This window comes from Aulostomus chinensis, chromosome 4 (genome assembly GCF_037954235.1).
Source record: "Aulostomus chinensis isolate RoL2024-O1b breed Wild chromosome 4, RoL_Achi_v1.0, whole genome shotgun sequence".
Classification (NCBI taxonomy): Eukaryota; Metazoa; Chordata; class Actinopteri; order Syngnathiformes; family Aulostomidae; genus Aulostomus; species Aulostomus chinensis.
The window spans coordinates 6,084,818-6,104,991 of NC_141323.1; the positions used below are offsets into that span (position 1 = coordinate 6,084,818).

The window sequence follows — 20,174 nt, forward strand, 5'->3', positions numbered from 1 at the left end:
ATCCACCTTCTGCATCGTCAACGTTGTTAAAGCTGTGACGTGATGAGGGAAGCCGCTGGACCACAGTCTGGCCCTTTTACACCGTTAACGTGTCACAATAAAGGTCTAGCAGAGTCGATCCTCCTGTTGCCATAGAAACGCTAACGGACAGCTGGGAACAGCATTCCATTGTAGGAACACACCTGTATGCTGGCCATCCTGTCTCCATCTCCTGCTTGCATGCCTCCTAGAGAGAGATGATGGACAGCACGCTGGCCCCACCCTGGGTCTCCAGGTCCAACCGGAGGCCCAGGGTGTCATCCCACCTCTCATCACTCCAGTGTCCAGCCCAGACTGCCAGCTCCGCAGGGACCCGCGTGTCCGCTGCTCTTCAAAAGACGGATGTCAGAGAAATCCGTAGTCGGTGGACCCCCCCTCTGGGTGGGCTCCTCCTTCTGTTGGGCCTCAGCCTGCAGGGGTGCTCACACTGCTGCTGACTGACACACCATAACATCACCCATATGGCCCCCCCACCCCAGAGAAAAACACAAGGCTTCGCTCCAGTGCCATAAAAGCCAGGGGCGCACTGTGAGGGCTTTCTCAGCTAAAAGCACATATGTTTAAGGACATGGACTCCGCTCACACTGCTGCCAACTCATCCCCATCACACCCACCATCTCCCTCCTCCCTGCTATCTTGTATAATTTGATTTCCCCACTCTATTGTTTTGTCCCCAGTGGCAGTTGACATGGGGTAATGAAATTAAGCTCGATTCCTCCTCCACGACGAGCTGTGGCTGCAGGCATCCTCTGTGACAAGGCCACATGCTTACAGCGGCAAAATCTCAAGCTCACTGAAATGTGTTCCCCACCAACACCTCCCCTCATTAACGCTCAGTTACTTGCTGCTTCCAAAAACATGTCCGCCTGTGTGAAACCTGCAAACCTTGTTATTTGCACAGATGATCTCAGGACTTGAGGTTTGGCGCGCATCCATTAGCTTCAGAGTCACCACTGGCAGAGACGTCTCAATTGGATCATTAGCCTGTCTTAAAGCCTTGGTTGAAATGTTTCTGTCACAAAGTAAGAGAAATCACAAAAGGCTGAAAACAGGACAAAAGAGCTGTCAGACGACAAGTCGACGGCATCTTGGAAGAAATAAATATGGGGTTTTCAGTGGACATGATGCTAGACTCTTGAGTCAGGAGTCATAACTGCAGACAAAGAAGTAAATCCAAGGCAAGAGACAAAGAGTACTCTGAAAACCACACCTACTGACTTTGTACTGCCTGGAGGGCTCTTTGTCTATCCAGTCTGCTGCAAAACACCTCAAAGCTGCTGTGTCACGGGACGAAGTACCAACAACTGCGTTTGCATAAACCACAACGCAGACGCCAGAATCGAGCTTGTATTTATGTATCGGCACACCATGAATAATTCCAACCAAGATGAACAGCAGACCGATTCATGCTGCAGACGTGCCGGGGAGGCGGGGTGGAGCTGTGGATGAGACCCATGAGCTCCAGATTTTACAGAACCACACTGAAGCCTCCAGATTCAGCACTTGAACTTCAGCGTAGACTTCTGTGCCTAAACTTAACCAAACACTAACATTGACATGTGATAATTTCCATCCCTCCATGTTCTCCCTCTTCTCCTGTTGAGGGTGGTGGGGGTGGAGTCTATCCCAGCAGTCCTGGACAGCTCACCAGTCCATGGCAGGGCCAACACATAGAGACAGACAACCATTGGCTCTCCCAGCCACGCCTACGGTCAATTTAGAGTCTGGATTAACCTGGTCCCCTCTTGATGTCTTTGGACTGTGGAGGAAGCTGGAGTACCAGAGAGAACCCAGCAGGAACAGGGAGAACATGGAGACTCACCCAGAAAGACCCCGTGCTGCAGCCGGGGCTCCACCCACAACCTTCTTGCTGGGGGCCACAGGGAGGACCACCGCTCCACCACGCTGCCTGCGATAATTTCATTATTGTAAAAAATGAATTATGTGTTGTATGTAAGTTTAAGTGTCTTTTTTTGAACTGATGGAAAGTTGAACAGCTTCATTTTTCACTTTAAAGAAACCAAATTTTCAGACTGGCCAGTGGGTTTGGGGTTCGGGGGATTTTTGTCGGTCTGTGAGGAAGCTGTTGGTACGCCCTGAATTGCTCCAGAGTTCCAGTGCTGTGCTCCTTTGACGTCCCTCCCACCCAACAACCAAGGCAGCAAAATACAGATTTACGTCTTTGAGCTGCAGCAGACAGGACTTCTTCCCCTCCATCTATCTGACTGAGAAAATAAAATTTCCACACAACCAAAGTCATTTCCTATGCCATGAAATAGCATTTCATTGGGCCATTGCTCCTGGAGCGGAGAATTAAAAGGGAATTGCAGCGCTGCGTTGAACAATGGAAGCCATTAAGCAGCGGAGAAAGCAGACAGGCAGCAGCCTGTCATATGCTGATACAGTAAACAAAATGAACACAGTTATTATCCCGAGTTATTCACAGCGCGCCATCCGCAATCAGGAGGATTCAATGAGACCTCTGTGAATATCTCTGAAGACAGTGTTTGCTCTGATCATCTGCGCCTCTTCTTCCCCAATCGTTCTTTTTCCGTTCGTACCGTTAAGACGTTTATTGCTCTGCTGAATATTTCATTATCTCAGTCTTTTGTGTCTACCTCCACTTTCTCCAACAGAAGCTCAGAATTCCACTAACTCCTTTAATGCAACAGAACGGTAGAAAAGTGACGTCTGGGTTTAATGAAGTAACTACGACTGCAGTGTCTCTTGTCTGAGGAGTCGTGGGTGCTTCGACATCACAAAACCTTCCTGACTCTGATCTCAGAGTGCGGGCTTTGATCTTGGGCTTCTAACTTTAATCTCTGATTGACATGACTACAACATGCCCCACCCTTTTATCCCTTGCAGTGTTTGATGGACCATGCCGCGCCTCGCTGTCTCAGCGGTAGGCCTCGGGTTATGTGACATAAATATCACAAATCCTCCCCAACAATCTCTGACTTTGATCTTGGTAATTTTGTCGTCTTTGATCTTTGACTTCTTTGATCATCACAGACAGACCAAAAGCTTAAAAGCTCAGTTCGTCATCTCAGTCTGGAACTCCCTCGGGGCAGCAGTCCTCACATCCAGTTTGATGTCAAGGTTTCCATACATAGAATTGTGCCGAACGAGATTTCTAGCTGTTATTGATGTCCGTTCCAATGAATTAGCAGCCGTGCTAATCTCAGTTATCATCAGGGTAAATAGAGATGGACTGAAGGATAGCATGGCGGCATCTTTTTATTTATTTGGGATTATTTGTTTAGGTTGAGTGCAGTGTGAGTACATGAGTCATCATCAGTACGCTCTTGTCTCACTGACAGTTTTCACTCACCGTGACTCACCGTGACTAAGAAACTGCAACATATACAAGTACTTATAGACCACCTATGTAACTATGCTAATAGGTGAGCTTGTCATCACCCCCCCGCAGGTGGGGAGATGTCACCAACCCACATGCACAAGTACATCCCTGCTACTTCTCCCTGCTTAGTATCAATCTTTGTGTGTGTGTGTGTGTGTGTGTGTGTGTGTGTGTGTGTGTGTGTGTGTGTGTGTGGACAGAGACAGAGAGAGAGAAATTTCTTGGAAACTATTGGATTGAGGGGCAGGAAATTTGTTTCAGACCTCAGAATTAGTTGTAATCCCTTTGGTGAGCTGCTGAATTCTCATCCAGTGCCATCAGGTCACAACTTTGGTTTATAAAAATCCGCTTTGTTGGCCAAGAATGTTGATGTGATTTCTGTCTCTCAGATAAAGTACATGTCTATCGTCAGATGTCCGCAGACACACAAGTGGGGCTTTGTGTACTTTGAAAAGTATGTAATTGTGATTGTTTTGATTGTGATATGATTTGCGATGTTGGAGGAAATGTCATTATTCTGATTTACACTGAAAAACCCATTAAAATTTCCATGTGTCTGCGTGGGGGGGGGGGGGGGGGGGGCTGGTGGCTGCCACCTGCCTCCTGACACTTCATGCACCTCACGGACACGTTAACAACTAAAGCAACGGTTATGCTGGAATGACTCAAGGGCAAAGTGCTGCTCACACCCTGAGGCGTTTTTGCATCGGAAACACAGTCGAGGAACTTCTCTTAAACGCTTCTCTGATTTCGTCTGCTTTCTTTGCTTCTGCAGCCACAGAAACAGTTTATATTGTGAAATACAGAGCAATTTCTCTCGTGTTGATAAGCTGAGCCAGGATTGCGTTCAAGCAGTAACCACCATTTACTGGAAATGTCCTGCTGTCTTGCACTCAGACTCAGGAACTTCCCTTAAGAGCACAGACACAAGAGATGGAGAGTTTGAGTCAGAGAGTAATTTACTGAGAAGCTAGTTTGAGTGATGAGTGGCTGGTGCAGGATGGAAGCAGGAGGTGACAGGAGCCAGGCAAGGATGCCTCTGCTGAGGATGAGGGGCTGAGGGCGAGGAAGACCCGTAGACCAGCTATGATGTCCAGAGGCAGGCAACACTGAAAACAGAACCTCTAACCATCAAGGCTGGAATTTAACCCGCCGCATGACAGCGTCTCCTGGACTGAGTCACGGTGCGTTCAGGCGCAACCTGTAAACTCAGAAATCTTTTCTAAAACAGCAGTGTAGGTTGATTGAAATGGGAACATTTGAATGTTTTGTCGTATTTTCTCTCGTCCCCACCAACATCTGTCACTTCCTTCTTACTTAGTAATCATGAATCCTGTTTTCCAATCAGTGTTAGCCGTCGTCGTCAGCAAACCGCAGTATTTTCTTGTCTCTGGATATCTTTTTTTCTCCTCTGGACATTTTGGGCCACTTATATTATCAGTACATAACCATGCACTGTGCGTTCTTCCATCACATGCAATGAGAATGTGCATTATGCTTCAGAGCAGGGGTGGGGACCATGTGAACCAAGCACTTCAACAGGTGAGGGAGGTGTGTCAGTCAGTGAACTCACCTGTTGAAGAGTGTGGTTAGAGGGGAACCTGCATACACAAGGCCCTCCATGGCACATGGTCCCCCCCACCCCGCTTAAGAGAATACAGATGTTTTATTTTGATGTCTGTACACTTTAAGGTGAATACAGAAATCATGCCATCATTTCCAGTTTATTCTTGTCAATTCTTACTGGAAATTTCCAATTTTGGATTTTCCCTTCATTTGAATCCCTGATTATAGATCACGTGATACCCACTCCGCGTTTTATTTTCATTGAGGCGGACGAGAGTGTTGATACTGGAGACTCCACAACCTCTCGGATATTTGAATGAATAGACCCAGAGACCGGACCTGGTTTCAGCCTCATTAATGCACAAGAATGACAGGAGGAGGACGAGACGCCGGCGCTGGCCTTTGCCTCCTACTTGTAGTGTCTCTGAGGAAAATACTAACATACCTCACACGCGGATGCACACTATCTCCTCGTCCATCAATCAAACTCTTCAGACTTCCAGAGCAGGTGAAATGTAATCAGAAGCACAGCCACGGATGACACCTGATGGCTCCCAGCTCCGGCCAACACATATGCGTGTGTCTGAATTGTTGCTGCTGGGAGGACGAGTCGAGGCTCTGCAGACCAAGACAGACACGCTGACAGCTGCGAGACGTGCATCAAACTGCATCAGGGTTTATCTCTCACTGAGGTATCCACATCAAACCTGACAATGCTCAGTCGCCCTTCAACGGGAGCTAAACTGCATGCAGATGCAACGTTTCCACCCAGACGTGGTTAGTCGTCTGTCAGGTGACTGCAGCGCTTCAGCGTCTCACCGCGTCCTCCTGGGAGTTTCTCTCAGACCCTCAAAAGCGTCCTAGCCGTCCCTGACAGTGATATTTGTTCAGCGTGTTACGTGGAGCTGTGGGTGTGATGTTTTTATTTAGCACAGAAGTTAGCATGAGGTAGGAAAACAACGTGGGATTGTCACATCAGGTTGTAGATTATTGCCTAAAATAAACGTTTGTTCCAGATCATCATCTTTACGAACGAGTGCAATGCTTATCAGTTTATAAGCAAAATGTAAATGGAACGTGAGAACAAACTCCACCTCCAACATGTGACATCACCACCACCCGCGTTGGCCTGACAACATCTGTTCTCATTCACCTACTTTCTTAGCAACAGCACTTTTAAGACATAAAATGGTTCAAAATTAACGCGTGTGACGTGTATGTGTTTTATTCCGTAGTGGAAAATGTTCAGGTATCTTCAAGCTGGTGTGAACCAGACCTTAAGGCAGGAATTTTACCGAAAAACCCTCTTGAAAGCCTCACTAACTCTGAGACAAGAGAACCAGATGCTCCACCGTGCTGAGTCACTCCAACCAGGAACAATCTTAAGAATAATGTCTGATATCTGCATCGAGTGCTACGTCAAGTTCTCACTTTAAGACTCGGTAACGTTGTACACCACTTCCTCTCAAAGCTCTGGGACGTTGTAGACGATGGAGGGTCACGATGAATGTAACGTATCAGCCACCTTTGACTGACTGGTTCATTGGGGATTTCTTTAAAAAAATAAGAAAAAAGATTGCATTCCATAGGAAATATTTACAATGTCGTTCAGGTGAAGCCTTTCTTTCCCCTGAGTCAGTTTCTACCTGCGGGTAGGGGGTGGAAGATATTTCAAGACATTTCCAACCCTACAAACAAGAGAAAGCAGCAACATTGAGCCCTGAAGCGGAAAATAAATAGTCATTAAATGTGACTCGGCTCATCTCCACCAGCCCTCGTTCGCCCCTCGAACTGCCCTCCCTCACTCCAAAGGTACACGTGTCTCGCCTTGTGTCTCAGACCCATATGGGACCCTCCAGGACTGGACAGACTGGCCCTCTTTGGGATGCCGTTTGTCTCGTGGTCGGGTTAAGAAAGTGTAATATTGAGGTTGTGTCACCGCTGCTCAGTAGAGCGGGGGGGGGGGGGCTTCTAGCAGGCCCGTAGGTGTGTGTGGAGCTGCGCCGTGGCACCACGTCAGTGAGTTAAATGAGCCAGTGAGACCAAAGCGTCACTCAGAGCTGACTTGGTCAGAAAGAGCAGGAGGTTTGAGAAGAAACGAGTCGGCAGCAGGAGAGAAAAGTGTTTGTGTTCAGTCCCACTCACCGGTGGAATTACTCACCTCGTGGAGAACGAGCTGTTCGTGGTCCCCGGGCAAATAGGGGCTGATGATTAGGAGCCGAAGCAAGGCCCAGAATTACCTTCTCATCTCCTACACACTTGGACCGGCCATCAAAGGAATGACAACTACGGTTTACTCGCTGTTACTGCGCGCCAAGATTCTACTGCCTTTGAACCAGACGACTATACTAGTAACCCTCTGAGGCAGCGGCAGCGTGCTTTCAGCTCCTACTCTCCGTTTTCCACTACAGGCTAAAATCTTGCATCCAGAATCACCTTCAGATTATCTCATCTAATCTGGATTTGTAAAGGTAATAAACTCACTATGATGTAGCCTAAATACTCAATTACTCAATATCCATATTGGAGAACGCGAATATTGAACACGCTGGAGGGTTTATGTCTGTCCGCTGGCCTGGGAACGCCTCAGGATTCCCCCGGAAGAGCTGGCCTGGGAACGCCTCAGGATTCCCCCAGAAGAGCTGGCCTGGGAACGCCTCGGGATTCCCCCTGAAGAGCTGGTGGACGTGGCTGGGGAGAGGGTGGTCTGGGCTTCCTTGCTGAGGCTGCTGCCCTCGTGACCCAGACCAACCGGATAAGTGGAGGACGAAGACAAAAATTGAAGTGTCACATTTTTCCAAATGAAAACTTAGATATTAAACGTTGTGTTTCAACCATTTACAGGTTTTTTCGTTTACGCCCTGTAAGCTGCTGTTCAGATTCATTTTCATCTCATTTCTGTCGTGCTGGTCTCAGTTGAGGCAATCAGGAATTTCCAGTTCCGCCAAAGTGAGCAGAGTTTATTCATCTATGACTTCCTACAGGCTCTGATTGCATTTGAATGCCACATTCGTTTTGATAAAATATCCTAATTTAATGTTTGATTTTGTTATTTGAACTGATGAATGTCACAGTTCATCCCAGAACCAGCAGAGAGTCCAGCTGTGATAAATGAAGTATTTCTTCTTCTCCAGTGACATGACATCATTTGTGTACTTCACTAACTTGAAATTATAGTGTTGGATCTGAACTGTGAGTCTGCCCCCACCCCCCACAAAGCCTGTACCGCCTTTACATCACCAATACTTTTATATTCCCGAATGCTGATTGGTTTTCAACCAGCGGTGAAAACGACAGGCAGTCATGTTGTGGCCACAGCTCATCTGAGGTGGAGGGAGGGGGCGGATAGACAGATGACACTTTGTGGAGGGAGGGTGAATTTTGCTGCTGTTTGGGTGGATACGTGGATGGACCACTGCGGGGCGCCAACTGTTGCCGCCATGCCGCCACCAGTGGTGAGTTTTGGCTTCCTGTTCCTCTGGATTAGTGCTCATCTGAACCCCCTCCACGATCTCTTCTAACTCTGAGCGAGTCTTTTTGTTCCTAAACCTCAGCACACTGCACTAAAACACACACACAGATTTTGTGTCAGCTCCAATTTTGTCAGGAATAAGAGAAGTGAGGGGAAGTCTTCTGCTAGACTGCCTCACCGTCACTGACTGACAGCCCGGTGGCGGCGCTGTCACTCTGCTACTGTGAGTCTGCATGTCAAAGAAGTGCTGACATCAGCTCCTACAGACGCCCATCCCTAAAATCCTGCTTTTTAGGACCCATCTGCACCTGCAAATACACACCTGCAAATACACACCTGCCAATACACACTTGCCAACACACACCTGCCAACACACACAGCACATTGAGGATGTGCATCACACGCTTGCATGGATTTCAGCAGAGGTTAGATTAAACATGAGACAGCGAACACAACAGTCATCAAAGGGCCCTTTTTCTCTTCTTTCACACTGTTGAATCTTTTTATGAGCAAATGACTACAGCTGTCAGCACACCAGTGGAAGCTCCTGTTATGTCATTAAATCAAGAGGAAGGTGCTAATATACGTTAATAGCGATAACTCCTCTGTTGGCCTCCTGCAGGCAGGAAGGGTTGGCACAATGCATTCATGATGGAGGAGGTTACGTTGGGGCATCAGAGGACAAAGTTACCCAGGGGGCTCCTCTACTAGAGGACACCCCCGGGGATCTGGCTCCATATTAGTCCTCCTCAGTGCTTAAACGTCTCCCAATGACCTGCAGGACGCGGCTCGCGCTGACGGCTGATCTGAGCTGACATAAGGAGCGTCAGGGTGCCGCGTGAGTGGAAGTAGAGCAACTCCCCCTGACCTGACCTACATCCGGGGTCGTTTTCATTCAACCGTGACGCTCAGGGCGATCTTATCGTTAACCCTCAACGGACTCCCGTGTCAGGGGGTGAGGAAATTAAGGCTGCCACCTGAAATCCAGATTCAGCTGAGGTGAACTGAAGCTCGGATCTGCTTGATTTTCTCTCTTGAGTTGAGAGAAAAGTTTGTGTCAACACCCTAGAACAGAGGAGACGAGTACAGCTGTTTTTATGTCTGGTATGAATTAGCAGTCCCGTTATGTTGAGGTAACAAGTTAATTATCTTGTGATGACGAGGTTTTAGTCTGCCCTCACATATTCGCCATAAATCAGTTGAGACTTTGTGGGCTTGGGTCACAGAAAACTGCCTCTCTTTTCGGATGAAGCTCTTTCAAATGTTTTGGATTCTTCATGGTGGAGGTACATATCAGATGTGGATCGAGTAGATCTGCTTTGGTTGATCATCAGCATGAACTCATCTCAAATATTCCCTGGCGCAACACTTGGACCCTCCACAGCTTCACTGGAGGGAGGCGTTCATCTGATGCCACTTCCTTTGAGGAACACACACAAGTGATTTTTCCATCTCTGGTTCTTCTTTTCTCTGGCCAGAGTAAAATAAACGCAGACCTTACACTCAGTCAGAGTCTCCATCTCCTCCATGCGCACGCCGCCATTTGAATATCAAACGGCTGCCTGTGCCCCATCGTGGCGGCGCTAATCTTTGGCTGGTGGCGAGACAGATTTCTGTCCTTTTCATGCTCACTGCAGGGTGCCTGCATTTAACACATCACACTCCTTTTACTTGCTTCCTGAGAGGCTGCTTATACGGTTATTGTCAGCGGTGATTCATCGATAACTGCCGTACCTACGGAGAGACAAGCCCTGCATTACTTCATCTCACCACAACTGCTGCTAAAGCTCTGTGTCAACATGTGTACCCTGGGTGCGTGTGCCAAGCGTCCATCCGGCCGCTCCCCTGCTGGTTTTAGTCTATTTGAAAAGGACAGCGTGCGATTTAAAATCACACGCAACTAAAGGATGTTTGCGTCAGATTTGGCAGGAAGCTCATTTCCATCTGTAGAACACACTGTCAGCCAGTCACATTCCTCCTGGGCGGCGCTACAAGCACAGAATGCAGCAACTATTCCCTTGAAGAATGACCAAAAAAAGAAAACATATTTGGGAAACCTTGTGCATCCCGAACTTGTGGCTGTGACAACGAACACGTAGGCAACTACTCAGAATCACCTCGTTGGGAGAGCCACACCGGACTAAACTAGATTAGAAGGGTTTTAATCTGCATGCTTCTGTTTGGCCATTGTTTTCCTTATTTGGTTTGTTTCCTGTGCGGCGTTTCATTTGACTGGGAGGAGCCGGGTGGGCTTGTCAGGGCTGAAGTTGAATTTGAGGCTGTTGTGGCTGAGAGCAGCTCATGTTTGAGGTGTGCCAGCCCGGACGCTGGTGTGCAGGGAACACACCCAGCAGAGGGAACATGTTCTTCATGTTCTACATGAGTGCAGGTTCGTCCTCTGGTGTTCTTCATTTATGCTCTCAGGCCAAATGTTTTGACCTTTTTCGCCCCCCTCCCCCCCCTCCTTCCCCATGGCAGAGTTGCTCACCCGTGACATTCTAATCTACTTGGGGTAGGGAGGCAGTTGCCTGCAGCTCTCCCTCTTCCTCCTCCTCCTCCTCCTCCTCATATTTCAGCCTGCGTCTGCTGCCAGCCGCTGTCGCTGTCATTAGCCTCCCGCTGCGTCCACTGCTGTCCTTGTGGCCGAGCGTGGCCTTATTCCTTCTTCTTCTTCTCTCTGTTTGCCCTCACAGTGTCATCTCGGCAGTATGGACCACATTTATAAAACTGCTGTTAGAATTAATATTTAACACTGCACGTTAAGTGGTGTCTGACTTCTACTGCCCTCTATCAGGGAACAATTTTTCTTCCAAAACTATATATGCCAGAAGTATAAGCCAGAAAATTGAGTTTTAAGCCAGCTGCTTGAGGCACAGTAGGATAAGACTTTCTTTAAAATACATTCACAACCTCAGGAGCAAATGTACCTCAGTTCTATACCATTTCATAATCATCCAATTGTTTCTTCATCCTGAAAAATTCCATAAGATTTGATAAACTAAGGCACCCAAATGGCAGGAGAAAACAGAAGGGTCGGCTCAGCCACTCTCACACACCAACATCTGTTGCGGTTCGTTTGGACTCTCGTGAGAGCGGCGGCTAATCCAGAGTGGCCCAAAACAAACGCTTCCAAGCCACCAATCCCCCGAAGCCATTTAGACACAAAAGCACACAGATGTTCCGATGTAAACCCAGAGGTCCTGCTGACGCCTGCTGACATCACATTTTTGATCGGTCTCAAAGTCTCGGGTGTGGACGCCCTGCAGCCCATCCTGCACTCTAACATGCGACAGTCGTCCAAGTAGCCTGAAAGATTCTGAAACCCACGTGGAGTCTGTGCACCCTTCAAATTCTACATCAGCAGAACTACGACATGCCGTGTATGGAGGAGCTGCACCTGCTGGGACATGGAACTACTTCACCATGCACATTCCAGAGAGCGGTTCTGTACTGGTCCAATTTGATTTTAATGTTTCTTCAGACAAACATTTGTTCCCTCAGGCGTAAAACAGCGGCGGTCAAGAGGCTCCAAGGATCAGAAAAGATCCCAAGTGAGCTGGACGAGTATTTTTACACGCTTTTAGGTCCCCGCTGGTTCTCCTGTGTTCGGCTGTTCAGAATGCAGGTGGATGAGCTGGAGAGCCAATCAGACCCAAGCATGCCAAACCACTCTGATGCTTCATACCACTGAGCAGCTGCTGATGTCATCGATGATGTCGTGTAGTCAGAGGCATTTTCAGCTGTTTACTTTTCTGTGTAATTTACTGAGGTTCTGATCAATTTTTGCCAAATGTTTGTCGCATGACTTTTTTCACGTGGCACGTCACGATTTTATGCCTCGATAGAGGTTTAGAAGTTCGGCTGACATCGCTCTCTCTCTCCCTCCCTCCATGTCCTCAGACTTGCGGCGAATGACGGCCGGGTTCATGGGCATGGCGGTGGCCATCATCCTGTTCGGTTGGATCATCGGCGTGCTGGGCTGCTGCTGGGACCGAGGCCTCATGCAGTATGTGGCCGGCCTTCTCTTCCTCATGGGAGGTGAGACACGTCTTTAAGCAGTTGTCATCATTATCATATATTATTTCACATTATTTCGATACATTTCTGTTAAAAATGTCACTTATTTCTTCATGTGTAAAGAAAGAAGTCGTTGTTTTCTTTCTGAGGTGAAATGTTCAAGTATCAGGACCAGACTGCTCACTCCTCCCTCTCAGAGGAACCTTATTACCATTTATGGAGGAGGACCCGCCCCCCGCGTTCAACCACAGAGCTCATAGAGGGGTTCTGTAGTGCAGCAGGAAGTTCTCATGTCAGAGATGAGGTATTTTTGTAGTCCAACAGGAAGTGATCATCTCCATGGTTCCCTCCACCAATAGCGTATTGGACTGTTGCATTGGACTGGGGATTATTGCAAAAAATCCTCACTGAAGCCAAAGAAAGTTTAAAAGTATCCTGTTTTGTGTAAACAATAGGATCCAAACACATGAACACCAGTTGTGTTGTTCTTGAGGCACAGATGTAATCACTCGTGGTCCAAAGCGACGTTCTTGTACGCTACACAGCCTGTCGACCGCGGTCTGCCTTGTCATGCTAATGTCCTCAAGTACTTCAGAACCCACGTGTGGTTTACTGATGGATTTCCTGCCCTGCAGACGAGAACAAAACTTTAAATATCTAACAAATATTTGAAGCAAAGACTTTATTTCAGGCATTTAACCAAAAAAACCCACTGACCTTCATTCATCTTGAGTGTAGAAACTGGCGTTGATCTCAGATGAGATCCATCCAAAGGGTCGTACCTCAGCCATCACTGTATGAGCTGGCCCTGACAGCTGAGAACAATCAGTCATAAGCTCCACATTGGACGCATTCGTGGCTGTAGACGTTTATGTGCTAGTCAGAATGCTCTGATAAAACTCGGAGTGAACTTATCCCTGCGTTTCACGCCAGAAGTCAACATAAAACACGATTATTGCATCCCAAATTCCACTCACTGGACGTCTCAGAGCAGAGCTCAAGTCTGCGGTCAGTCTGATCTTACATGCTAACGCGGGGTAAAACTGGCCTTCCCAGTTAAGTACCTCATTAAAAGCAGACCTAAGATGCACACCTTTATTAAACAGCAATGAGCGCTGACTGGAACGGCGGTGGGGGGGGGGGGGGGGGTGCAACAAAGCAACAAAGCCCCCAGGCTGAGCTGAACAAAGGATGCTACAGTTCAGGGTCTGCTGGGTTCCAACCAGAGTTCCAGTATCTAATGAGTTAAGAGAGCAAAAGCAGCACAATTAAGTACAATCCAAACAGTCAGAATAAACACACACACACACACACACACAGTGGTTTTAAATGAGCACACTTTAATCCCACAGTGCACTGCACACAGGCCATGGAAGAGCTGCTCGCCGCTGCAATAAACAACAAAACAAATTAATTACTAAAGGTGGTGAGACTTTGCCAGGAATATACTGGAAAACAAACAAAGTCAATATTCTGCTGTCTCCATAGTTTAATTAGCAGTCGTATTCTAAAAATCAGAGAAGGTACAATCGTTCCACCCTACTGTACACACGGCGTTTGGAGCTTAAAACGTGGATTCTCTCTGCTTCATACGAAATGAACTTCCCATCCTGACTGTGCTCCTGTCAGGGACGCCGACTGAGATCCGTCAAACGTCTGAGCGCGCAGAGAGAAACGCAGCGATGATGAGAACTCATCATCGCACAGTCAAACAGAATGGGTGTATTTTTGTTCTCATTAGTGATTACAGTGGTTATTTAAATTAACGAATGAAAACAGTCTGGGAGTGTGCTCGCACACACACGCACACACACGCGCACACGCACACACTGATGTGTATTGCAGCTCTGGCTTGGCAGGAGGCAACTGCACACTCAATTATGAGAGGCCTTGGATTAGAGCAGTGCCCTGCAGTTGTATAATGAACAGGCAATTAAAAAGTCAATTATGTTGCTTGGTAATAAAGGCACAAGAAAAAAAAGCGGCTGGGTCAAACTGCAGCAGCCGAGCCCCGGCCAGGCAGCCTATAGGGTCACGCAGCGCCCGAGATGAGGCCGTATGTAGAACTGGCAGCACAAAGTGCCTCCATAAACAGTCCAAATGAAAAGCTGCAGTTAGCGAGGACAGACGGGACGCGTCCTGATTAGGCTGCGCGCTCCGCTTGTCAGCTGGGGTTATAAACAGTGTTTTAGTGGATGAGAGGAGGAAGGAGAGGGAGAAACTAGCAGAGACAATTTTCTCGACCGATGCAGCGATGAAGACAGCCGTGATGAAGGGTTGGAGGTTATGGCTGACAGAAGTTCAAGCTTTACTCTGAAACTGTGTCCAACATGGTTAGGAGTCCAGAAAGAGAAATGACGGCTGCTCTTCGTGACGGAGGCTTGACTTTTACGCTGGAAACACTGCGGAAAACAAACAGGCAAAGCAGCACATGTGGGAGGAGAACGTCAGGACAGGAAGTTCCCCGTCGTGAGACGGCGGCGTCATTAAAAGAAGCAAGTTTCCATGTTTTCATTCAGAATTAGATGACTCATGTGACCTATTTGTGGCCAACCAATAGGAGGCAGGTCACATGACTTGCATCACTCACCATGCAGGTGAAACTAATGGAGCACCTGATGACGTCACACTCAGTGAATAGAACACAAAAACCGCACATTTGAAAATGATATTCCAGAAAACATCAACGTTAGAAAACAACATGGATATTTTTGGATGCGGAACAGCTTTTTTTTCTGAGCACAGACGTGGGAAGAAAAAGAACAACACCTGATGTCATCCCAAAGACCGCCGCATCCAGAAATGTGGTTGTGGTTATTTATTTCACGCTGACATTTTTAGACCTGACACATCTTTGTAAGTGCGGCTCTTGTATAGTTCGCTCTGTTCATCAGGTGTTGTATTTGTTTCACCTGTGTATCCACTGATGTGAGTCATGTGACCTGCCTCCTATTGGCTGCTGATGTAATAAATGACACCTGTTGAAGGCCTGAAAAGGCTCAGACAGTTGAAGCGTGTTGGCTTTTCAATGTCCTCCTGCTTCAGCTCGCTTCCTTCTCCTGCATGTTTCAGGCGCATCGATCGCCTCTTGGGTTTTGCTGTGCTTTGGAAACTCTCTAGAATTTCTCAGGAAACAATCCCACGCTTGAGTGACGCAAGAATGCGTCCCAGAAACGAGTTCACACCACTGAGCGCCTGGTTCCGCCGTCACAAGCATCTCAACCGGGTTCTAATCAAACGTCTTCAATGAATCTGTGGTTCACGCAGCTGAGCACTCTGGTGTTTCGTTCAGCTCTTAAAAATAAACCAGAAAATTCAGCATCTGGGATTTTCCAAGTGTTGTTTTTGTGTCCAAACAACTGGCAAAACAAAACGACGGCAGCTGTCAATCCACGGTTTCGAGACTGACGGCTCCTTGGACCTTACTGGGTTGTGACTGGCAGTGATGGGCTAATAAATCATTAACACCATTTGAAAGTGTAGCTGAGAGGTGGGTCCTAGCTGGGTGGCGTTGAACGAGCTGCATCCCCCATAGATGTCAAGCCTGTCCCAGTTGTACTTGTGTCCTCTTCTGTGACGGAGGTTCTCTGGTGGATCTTCCTCTGAACGGACTCTCTCTGTTCTTGCAGGAACCTTCTGCATCATCTCCCTGTGTACCTGCGTTGCCGGGATCAACTTTGAGCTTTCTCGTTACCCTCGGTACCTGTACGGCCTGCCCGATGACATCGGCCACGGCTACGGCTGGTCTATGTTCTGCGCCTGGGGAGGGCTCGGCCTCACCCTCATCGCCGGCTTCTTCTGCACCCTGGCTCCCTCCGTCCAGCCGATACCCCGATCCACCTGCCCCAAGTCTCGACAGGAGAACGGCACCGTCTGCTAAAGCTGGCAGCCGCGAGAATACCGACCGCAAATTGACAACCAACAAAGAAGAAAAAGAAACTGCTTCATTTGTTCATCCATCCACTCATCTCCAGTCTCTCCTGATTCTAGATCTGTTTTATTTGTGTGTGTTTCAAATGAGTGTTTAATGATCTGCTATATTGAAAATAACAAACAACAACAAGGAAAAAAAAAAACTAAAGAAATATTATCAAAAAATATGAAGTTGTGCTTGTTTTGTTGTTGTGGAGCTAACACCGAAACGGACATGAACAAGAAAGGTTGCAGGTTCAGTCAGACGTGCTGCTGAAGAGGTTCTAAACCTCTGACGGCGAAGGAAACTGGTCTTCAGCCTGGGAACCGCCCCTATGAACTCGTCCCCCAGTGACTGAGGGGTTCAGGGTTGACTATGAAGATCAGTAAAGATCTTTCTTTAAAGGAAGTTGCTCGTGGACCTCTTGGAGCCCCCCTGTGGGATAACCCTTCAGGGAATGGACCAGAAATCAACTTTCAGTACTCCAGCTTCTGAAGCCCCCCCAGTTGTGTGGGATACCCGGGCAGGGAGGAGATCCAGGACCTCCACTGTTGTACATTAGTGTACAGAATAATCCAGAGACCACAGGGAACTCTCATGTTGGACCACGTTCGTCCTCCTGTAGGTGCATTGCATTCTGTCTGATGACCCCACATCTAGCATTTTATACATCCATTCCTCTTTTATTCAAACTGTATTTTCCTTTTTACTGAAGAAAAAAACGCCCTTCATGTTGTGAGTGTCGACTGGACGTACATGCAGAGCAAATGTAGTGTTTGATTTTTGTCCATTCTAGTCATAGAGGTAAATGTGAGTGTGTGTGTGTGTGAGTGTGTGTGTGAGTGTGTGTGTGTGAGTGTGTGTGTGAGTGTGTGTGTGTGTGTGTGAGTGTGTGTGTGTGAGTGTGTGTGTGAGTGTGTGTGTGTGTGTGTGAGTGTGTGTGTGTGTGTGTTGGGGGGTTCGCTGTTGTAAAAATGATCATATTGACAAAGTGGAGCCTTCCTTTGGGATGTATGAAGACAGGAGCACTAATGGACACTAATGTAATAGAAATGGATGGTGCAGGATCCCGTTCATCGTTTCTGGGGACTCCCACCAGACGAGGCTGATAAAGGCGAGGAGCTCGGAGAGGGCCAGCGTGCTCGGCCGCCCTGCGTGACTGCAGAAGGCTTAAGTAAATGCTTCTGCTTCTGTCTGGTTCCTTTGAAGGTCCACGGTTTGTGAAGTGAACAGCTTTTTTCCTTTGATTGTCTTTCACCAACAGCTGAGACCTGGCAGAGCTTTCTGTGAAAGGCCGAGGGTACACACTTACCTATCAAAGCACAAGGTTTAAAAGGTGTCACCTTACTTACCCTCAACGTGTCTCCATGAAGAAAAGAGGGAAACGGTCCAAGTGTTACAATTATACAGCACCTTTCTACCTTAGCCGAACTCAAATCATGCTGCCTCGTTCGCCCGTCCACACACACATTCAAGCAACGGCTGCCAAGCGAGGTGCCAACCTGCTCATCGGGAGCAATTAGGGGATCAATTTCTTGCTGTAGATGGAGTCTAGATCCGACCAGTGACCCCAATGGCCTTTATTACTTCCTAAGCCATGAAGTTACCCAAAAAACAGTGTTCTGTATCTGCAAGATTCCTCAAGGCCCCAGTTAGAAATCCTAATACACGAGCTTGAATGTTTCTATGCACATTATGGAGGGTGATCATAAGTCTCAACACTCAGCAAACCCAAATTCAGAAGCTATCGTGTGGACTGCGATGGGTGTGAGAGTGCATGTCATCCTCAGCTTTGAACTGCAACACTTCCATGCAAAAAAATAAAAGGCATATAAAGATGACACAACCACAGTCGTCAGGACGGATCCGTCCTCCGTTTGCACCAGGGGACTGAGGTTGTAAGACCAGTACGGAGCCTGAGACAGCTGAGAGGGCGGGCTAGGGGCCGGCGCCGGGTAAACAAGACCAACTCTAATTCTGTGACTGCCATTTTTTTTAAATACCAGGACAAGTGTAGCGTTTAGTCTGTGCAATCCAAAGAAGATGAAAAACCAGAACCAAGAAGTCCCATTCAGATGCCAGTCTAGGATCGCAAAGCCAGGATCAACACGAGTAAATAAACAGTGTAGTCAGCCAGTGTTGCTGTGGAGGAAGAGATCTTCATTCACCCCAGCAAATAAAGCAAAGCAGGACCCCAAACAGGCACTTGCACCAGACCACAACTAGTCCTATGTTCCCGGTGGTGGAAAGAGGACCTGTGATCCGTCCAGAACCACCAGTCGTGCTCATTAAAACCCCTCCACCTCAGGGTGTATTCACACCGTGCTCCTTTTGAAGCCACTGTTCCAAAACCCAGAGATTTTCTCCCAAAGACTGGTTCATGAGGGCACGTGTAATCACAGCAGCCACCCTTGGGTGCAGACGGAACAAGAGGCTGGGCTTGACTTTCCTTTGCACCCTGGAAGGGTTTGCAGTCAGAAAGCAGGCCAGGACCATTTACAAAAACATACAAATTCATCTGAGGGGAAAATAATGACATCATGTCCTTAACCCAAAGGTGCATGTCACATTTGTCAAGGTGTGAAGGTGTTGACGCTGGCAGGTAAGCTCATGTAGTCCTCAACAGAAGCTCCCTGACATGGGACCGAGCGGTTCCGCACCGCCACCTCTGACCAATGAGAGAACAGTTTGCTCATTCGTGCTCAACGTTGGACTGCTTTGATTAATGTGAGAATGCAAACTAACCACAGGACAAATGCAACAATGGCATCACTTTAGCTACGGAACTGGAGCACGACAAATGTGCTACTGGTGTGAATACGCCCTGGAATGGGAGCAACTTATGGAAAATATGTGCGTTTTGCCTCTGCCTGAGAGCCAGAAAGAAGAATCCTGTCTTGTGTGTTTAGGGAGCTGAGAGCCACAAAGACCAGCTCACTGTTAGTTAGCACAAAGACCGATGTGCAGGCCAGAATGCCACCCTCTTGCCTGATCAGCTGGCTCAGGTCCAAGATGTTGGTGAGTCCAGCAGTAAACCTCGTCATCGCCTCTTATGAAGTCGCCATGATTACTAGCAGCAGTGGCTCTTCTTGTCCAGTCTTTGGTTTTAGGGGCTGCATGGCTGAGCCAGGACAGCAACTCCAGACATCCATCCGATTCTAGAAATGCAACATCTGAGTTTGAACAATGCAGGAAAAAAAAAAACCTGTGAAATTGGCGACTGTTGACTGAGTTATGCTACAAAGCCCATCCACTATCATTCATCGTGCTAAGCTAACTAGCTCTGTGGGTCTCAGCTCAGAAGGGTTCCTGTCCTCTTGTCTGGTCCTGGGGAGAGTAGCAAACAAGCGTATTGACCAGAAAGTTGGTGTGTTCCTTTAAGAACTGTTCCAGTTTAATACAACTTGGGTCTTTCTGGCTTTGACCTGGATATGTACCCCAGTTCATAACACCTGGATATGCAAACTAGAGAATTCCAACATGTCAGGATTTTGGGTCAGATCAGGAAACACGAAGGGTTCTGGGGGCCGACGAGCAGTTAAAACGTGTTCAGACGTGTGTGTGTGGCTGGGAGTGTTTACAGGGATTCTGCCAAGACAAAGTCCAGTTATCAGTACTAACAATTAGCTTGAATTATAATCAGTTCAATCAAGAATTGAGTTCCAATCTGATGAAAGTGTAACTGGAACTGTCTGGGGATTACTGCAGATGTGTAAATGCTTACTCTGTCACATTTACAGCAATGTTTATGATGTGCGATGTTTCTTTCGAAATAAATCAATAAATACTTCAAGTTCAGGCTC

At 47.6% G+C, this 20,174-nt stretch overlaps 1 protein-coding gene and 1 long non-coding RNA gene across 3 annotated transcripts in view; one reads left to right on the forward strand and one right to left on the reverse strand.

Moving 5' to 3' along the window:
- The window catches only part of tmem178bb (transmembrane protein 178Bb), a 111,231-nt gene extending 91,057 nt beyond the window's left edge, over positions 1–20,174 (forward strand). For both annotated transcript variants that reach the window (XM_086201251.1, XM_086201250.1), the window contains 2 exons: positions 12,342–12,479; positions 16,088–20,174. In XM_086201251.1, coding sequence (XP_086057377.1) covers positions 12,342–12,479; positions 16,088–16,338 — 389 coding nt within the window. In that variant the 3' untranslated portion in view covers positions 16,339–20,174. The remainder of the gene's footprint in view (positions 1–12,341; positions 12,480–16,087) is intronic.
- Positions 11,994–15,321, reverse strand: LOC147262427 (uncharacterized). Its single transcript, XR_015112375.1, has 4 exons — positions 15,228–15,321; positions 13,552–13,695; positions 13,176–13,273; positions 11,994–13,087 (listed from the first exon to the last, which is right to left on the reverse strand). It is a non-coding gene; the product is annotated as an uncharacterized LOC147262427 (long non-coding RNA).